Source organism: Aulonocara stuartgranti (assembly GCF_965226115.1).
Source record: "Aulonocara stuartgranti genome assembly, chromosome: 9".
Classification (NCBI taxonomy): Eukaryota; Metazoa; Chordata; class Actinopteri; order Cichliformes; family Cichlidae; genus Aulonocara; species Aulonocara stuartgranti.
The window spans coordinates 19,167,687-19,174,175 of NC_138960.1; the positions used below are offsets into that span (position 1 = coordinate 19,167,687).

Below are 6,489 nucleotides of genomic sequence, written 5' to 3' on the forward strand. Positions count from 1 at the left end.
GATGAAAGAAGACATTTTAACTTTCATTTAAGTGGCTTTGTCGATTCTAAAAACTGATGGAGAGTCACAGATATTTAACTGCTGCAGGGGGTGTCCCCTTGGAGGTGGTCCTGCAGGTTGCTGTAGACACAGATGGATGAAGCAGGGGATGTTCCTTTGGTTAAATGCTGCTGTGTATTAGAGATGCTAATACATTTCCATACTGTTGGCTAATACCAGGTCAGCTGTTTCCCCTGTTTGAGGTTTTTGTGCTAAGCTAACTAACTACTAGGTTTGCACTGGTCCACTCATGAAACTGCCCTCCAGAAAATGGTTCACTGCATTTCCCCAAATGTTAAAATACTGCTTTAACAACCTCATAATTCAATACAAAAAGGTTTAATACAATATGGATGTTAAGTATTAATATATACATATTAAATGATTCATACGCAAAAGTAGACATGCCAATGTGTGTGTACATATGCACAGACATACATAAGCACCATTTCCAAGTATCCACACCATTTACACATACAGACAAACACACACTCACACATTCAGACATTTGATGTAGAATTGGTCACTGCTCAACCAGCCGAAGTACTTCAAGCAAAAAGCAGTACTTTTAGCATCTAAGTGTTACACCCTACAAAACAAATAATCATAAACGTCTATACAGGTGCAGAAATATACATTAAAGATAATGTGACAGGATATGTGGAAAAGAAGACTACATTTTATTAGCCCGTATTTGTCCTTCAACATGTGCAAAACTGTCTTTTTCCACAAAATGATGATGAGAAAAGCTCAGCCCCTTCTTGGATCACACTGCCACCCAGAGAATTGAAATGTTAGTGCCGCCCTCGTGTGCTATCTGGTTAATTCGTCCACGGATGCAGTCCAGCGTGACGTACAGAGCCGTGCCATTCTGGACTTGAAATGAGGCTCTCAGCCCTACACTGGCCCACTCGCTTCCTTCAGGCATAGATCCTGACACCTGCTGAGCCACAGGACCAGCCTGCTTGCCCTGACCCCCTACCCGCTGCAGAGTGAGTTTTACTATATTACAAGAGTGGATCAGCTTGAGGTTGAGAGCTATGTTCACTGTTCCTTTCTCACGGAATATAAAGTTCTTCCGGCTGTTTGGCTCCCCAGAGCGGGCCAAGTGGACCTGTGGTGTATCTGGGCTGATCTGCTGGAACAATAGAGGTTTATTCCTCACCGCTCCAAAGGGAAGACCGGTCCTGGACACAGTAGCCGTAAAGGCTGACGACACTGCTGAAGGAATCCAGATAAGACTCAAAATACTGATTCCAGTGCTGTCCCCAAAATAGCGGACGTTGCACTGAGACGGGGATGTGATCTCAAAGTTGAGCATGTCTCCACTGTCCACGCTCACAGCACCTGAGAGTGTAATGGAAGTGTCCCTGTAATTAACGCCAGTCTTAAAAGCCTGCATCACCTCTTGGCCGGTTCCGTTGCGGTTTATATAGGCAATCAAGGAGAAACCCTCTCGAACGCAGGTGTGCCCCATGGAGTAAAGTGCTTGCTGAAGGACAAACTTGACCACTCCGCGCTCGGTGAAGCGTACCCCACGGTTGTCATGAGTCAGGCTGATCATGTAGGGGTCTGAAACTGAGGTTATGCGGAAAGTTGGGCGGTAGCTGGTCTGGTAGTGCATCAGCAGGGACATCTGAGCTGTCATAGCTACAGCACCAGTATCATGAGACAACCAGAGCAGACTCAAAGAGGGCCCTGCAGCATCATACACGTGAAGATCTTTGCTCTGATTGCAATGTTGATTTGGACTCCTCAACAGCAGTGTGAAGCTGTGGTTAGGCTCCACCTCCACCCCGGTACTGACGCTGACCCCCTGGAAATACTTCCCATCCGGTTGTTCGATGCGAACACCGCTGAGGTCCTTACCCTCCTCTTCCTGGCTCCCATTTAGCCTCATCCCCAACTGGAGGAAGTTCCTGCAACTGTGCTTTATTGCAAAGTTATGATCCAACCACACCAGCCCGTGCTGCTGGAAGGTCAACTGGCCCACCTGGTTGGACAGCAAATCGCTTTTTTCTTTGCTTCGTATGTTTAGCTGAAGTCCAGGAAAGATGTGGGTGCCAGATGATCTGGCAGGGGGAACTGCCACATTCGCCATCCAAGACTCAGAGAGCCGGGTCTCCGAAAGCTGGCCACAGATGGTGTCACTGACTGCTGTACAGGGAACAGTGACAGGCTCTCCGTCACAGTCAGAGCAGGCCTGGCACTCCTGCAGCTCCTGGTTGTAGAAATATTCATGACCGCACAAGCCCATTATTGCGTCTCTCTCAGAAATGCCCAGACACCTGAATCCCCCTGCAAAATAAAAAGGTCCAAACAGGCTCTGACAGCTGCATAGACACGTAGCTCAGTAAAGTATGGCTGTTTTCTCAGCGCAAATAACGTTTTAGATAAACTGGTGGGAAGTTTTTCTATATCAGAGTGAAAATAAGGAATAAGGATTCATTAATTATCAGCAAAATAAGCACTGCGAACTCACCTGGAGTATTAAGGCACTTCACTCGCTCTCCACAAATATTTGGTAATTCAAGGCATTCGTCTCTGTCCTGCAAGTCATGCAAATTAAAAGTATCACCATGAGTGTATCCTGTACATCAATAAGTAGGTTTAACTGACACATTCTTTAAAGCATTTATGCTTGATCAGGAAATAGATAAGATGAGCCATCTAAGCTCAAAGGTATAAACATTCTCACTTCCACATCAGCTATGTTTAGATTTTGGCATATGCTGGCATATGCTTGGGAACCACTAACTGGAAACCACCATGTGAAACCTCAACTATCAGTTAAAACCGTTTCACACTTTTTTTTGTTTGTTTCCTTTTTTTTCCTGTTTTGCTCTCAGTTTGTTTTGACACATCAGATGACGGCATACCTGGCACATTCTGTCCGCAGTTGGAGAGCACTGTGAGATGAGGAAGAAACCTGGTGGACACATGGTGCACTTTTCACACCGAGCTGGGTCCTTTTGAAAGTCACAGTACTCCTCTGATCCACAGGGTGAAGGACATCCCAGGAGAGGCTGAGGAAAGTGAGCCTCCCCAACCACATCCATCACCTTAGAGTTGATGTCCGCTTTGTGGACGGCGTAGGATTTCTGCAGGTGGCTGCGGGCTTGGCTTTGCAGTCCAGCCAGCTGGCTCTCGAAGTAGCTCTGCAGCTCGCCCTTCAGGCCCTGGAAGGAAACCTGTTTGAAGGTGTCTGAGAGGAGACCGTACTGGGCCTTCACCACATCCATTTGCTCATACATTCGCTGCTGCTGCTCCAGGATTTCACGCTGCTGTGACAGCAGGGCCTCCTGTTGGTCAGCAAGCTTCTGCTGCAGATCACGGATGATAATCTGCTGGGCTCTCAGGGCCTCCACAAGCTTCTCCTGCCCCTTGGACAGCTGGAGGTGCAAGATGAGGGCATCTTCTGAAGGAACTTCATTCTCCCCTGTCATGAAATAAATGCACAGTGAAGGGGGGAAAAAAAACAGGGAGAAGAAATCGATTAGATGTCGTTAAGCCTTGTACTGAGGTGTGACTTCTCCAAACAGTGCTGACAGTAAGTGTGAACAGCCTGTGACTCCAGCTGCATAGCCAGCCGCAGCCAAGTGTAGCCTACTAAAAGTTTCCTGTATGGAGCCACATCAAAGCATTCAAAATTTTCTGGGCAATTGACTCTGAGACATTTTTCCAGTCCAGCTACTCTTTGCCCTGCAGGTATCTTTTTGTCTTTCTTTCTTTTTTGTGGGGGGAGGCTGAAGGTCAACAAAGTTGTCATTTGTCTCCAGAACACTCTTGTGTGAGAGATTGTAAGTCAGTAAAGGGCAGCATGCATTTGAGGTATTTATATACACCCACCTTTTAGTAAAAGCATATCACTTTTAAAGAAATTGTCAAGAGTCACAATGTGCATGTCTGCATTTTGTTTTTGTTCCTGGCATGCAGGAACTTATAATATAATGTTAAATAGATAGATAAATAAATAAATAAATAAATAATAATGTTGATGAACATAGCAGACCTGGCTTGATATCACATGTAAGCTGGACACCTAAAGGCGCTGCGCCAAGTTCCGACGATGGATATCCAAACTCCGGAAAATCCCCCAGAAACTGCGCGGCTCTGTCCGACAGATGTACAGGAGGCACGCTCTCCTCTGAACCGGCCAGACATCCTTCTCCCACACAAGCCACTGCTCGAGCTTTTGGCCGTATCCTCAGCGGCAGTCTGCACTCGATCCCTTTACAGTCTCTGGTGTCATTGCCGGGTTGAAATTGTCTCACATGAACAGCGCACTCCGCATCGGTGCATCCTGCAGGTAAAACTTCAGGCGCACTCCGAGTGCTGCCGTCGCTGTGCCGCCCGCGCAGTAGCAGCTGGGCGCCTGGAAAAGTCTCCGATGCCGCTCTTGGAGAGCTCGGGTACACGCGGTGTTGGCCGGCGGCTACATGAGCCGTTTTCCCCTGCGTTGACGGGTTAAACTGCCGCGGGGGTCTGGAAGATCGGCTCCCCGGACAGTGCGCCCCGGTGCACGGTCTTGGATCGCCGGTGTCTCCGCCATAGCAGTGCGTCCCCCGGCAAATCTCCGCTACAGCTTGCGCGGCGTTGTGCAGCGATACCCAGGAGAGTTGCAGCAACAGCAGAGATGTCAGTAAAAGCATTTTCGCATCTAATATGTGGGCTTACTCTGCCTGCAAAAGAAGGAAACGCGAGGTAAGAGTCCCAAATGGAAAACCTGGAGGAAAAAATCTCAAAGGTGATAACTCAAGCCATCACCGATCTCCTTTTCGATTAAACCCACCTCTCACACAACTGAAACAAACTTTACAGACTTGGCAGCTCATCTGTGCACATTACCTTCAGCTCCAGGGTTTAGTGAGGCTGGCTTTTCCCGACCGTCACAAAGGAGTAAAAACACTGGACTCACGCATTACTGCCGGCTCTCTCCATGCCTGACCCACTCTGAGGGCTTCTGCACTATAATGTCAGTGTATGTGGCATTCCTGAGACTTAATTAGCATCAGGTTTCCCCAGCTACAAATTAACCCTTCACCCTCTCCTCTCCCTTGAGTTTCCCTCTGAACTAAAAGGTTTTGAAAGAACAAGAATAAAATGACATTTTTGATGCCTGAAACTGAAACATCCTTAATTTCAACCTGAAACAAATAAACGAAAGGGGAAAAAATGACATGTATTTTAATTATATCTCATCTCTTCACTTTTGACTTTGCTCACTGTTGACTTTTCTTTGACCCTGTGGCCCTCTGAGTTGCAAAAACATACAGTACTTTTTGTTTAGCACACCCTGCATGTTGAGACAGCTGCTGGTTCCTCAACCCAGCGTCCTTCATGCTTTAGCGCTGGCCTTGTCAACCCTTTTTATAGACAAAGCGAGCAGAGGTCAAACTTTTGTGAAGAGACCTATGGCAGAAGTCAGGAATGTGAAAAACACATCTGGTTTTTGGACTCGCTCCCGATTTCTCTCCTTTTTTTGTTTTTAGTGCTTCTGCACAAGCACATAAGGTTATCTGAGGATGACGTCTGCATGGATGTTATTAGTTAAGCAGTTCTGATATTACTGTCGTATTCAAAGGTCCAGGAGCCAAATGAATAGATGCAAAAGTTGTATGATCATATTTAACTGAATAACTCAAGATTTAGCCAAATTTCAGAATATTTAAAGCAAAATGCTGGACATTTTACAGCATCATGGGCACAGACTCTTAGAAATGTACATGTTTTAGTTTACATCACTCATTTATACGTTTTGTGATTATTGTTTCAGGGTTTCTGAGGTGTTATTTTGTCTTTAGACTTTGATTGTTGTGGACATGTTTGTGTGGATGTGGTTTAGAGTGTTTGTGTGACTGACAGCAGAGTTAGGGTTTAGCAAAGGAAAGGGGCCACTGTGAATGAGGCTCCTGTAGCGATTAATCACATCCAGCCACCGTTTCTATTCTGGGTGGCTGTTAAAAATGTTCAATCAAAAAGAGTTCCTGTACCCATCTGGTGCAAAGAAGAGAGGAGCTGAGGCGAGGCAGAACTCAAGAAAGACAAGTAGCTGCGTCCAGAGTGCAACTTTTCATCTTCAAAGTAAAGACTAAAGGTTACTTAATTAATTGCTTATGACGGCCAATCAAATGGCAGTAATTTACTGTAAAGCTTGTATTCTATAACACACAGAAGTGTAAATTTGATTAAAGAAGTCACACTGTCCAATTAAACAGTTTAATGCTGGTAAAAATGTACCTTATGATTTTATTATAACATAATCATGCCTTTTTCTCTTTTGATTTTGTCTTTCCGTGTCACATTTTGGGCATTTTTGCTCATGTTTTTGACTCAGCCAGTCACAGCAGTCATCCTAGCCCATGTTAACAAAAGCAAACCTCATTGTACTCATTTATTGGGCTCAGATGGCAAATAAATTCAGCCAAGCAGAATAAGGAGGGCTGTATC

General features: G+C 45.7%; 1 protein-coding gene across 2 annotated transcripts; it reads right to left on the reverse strand.

The window, feature by feature from the left end:
* Nucleotides 1-362: 362 nt before the first annotated feature.
* nell3 (NELL (neural EGFL like) family member 3) lies at nt 363-5,289 on the reverse strand. 2 transcript variants are annotated; one of them, XM_082546940.1, is made up of 5 exons: nt 4,832-5,289; nt 4,052-4,721; nt 2,919-3,478; nt 2,522-2,588; nt 363-2,337 (listed from the first exon to the last, which is right to left on the reverse strand). In XM_082546940.1, the coding sequence occupies exons 2-5, from the start codon at nt 4,689-4,691 to the stop codon at nt 806-808; spliced, it is 2,799 nt and encodes a 932-aa protein (XP_082403066.1). In that variant the 5' UTR covers nt 4,692-4,721; nt 4,832-5,289; the 3' UTR covers nt 363-805. The 2 variants fall into 2 exon arrangements, with proteins under 2 accessions (XP_082403066.1, XP_082403065.1); XM_082546939.1 differs by having other exon boundaries at nt 4,888-5,288.
* Nucleotides 5,290-6,489: the final 1,200 nt, after the last annotated feature.

Bases quoted from the DNA above. Each gene is read 5' to 3' on its own strand.
- nell3 (XM_082546940.1), bottom strand. From the start codon at position 4,691: ATGCTTTTACTGACATCTCTGCTGTTGCTGCAACTCTCCTGGGTATCG. The intron at 2,589-2,918 runs GTATGCCGTCAT...CATGACTTGCAG, and splicing joins CTGCGGACAGAATGTGCCAG to GACAGAGACGAATGCCTTGA. The intron at 2,338-2,521 runs GTGAGTTCGCAG...TTTATTTTGCAG, and splicing joins GAAGTGCCTTAATACTCCAG to GGGGATTCAGGTGTCTGGGC.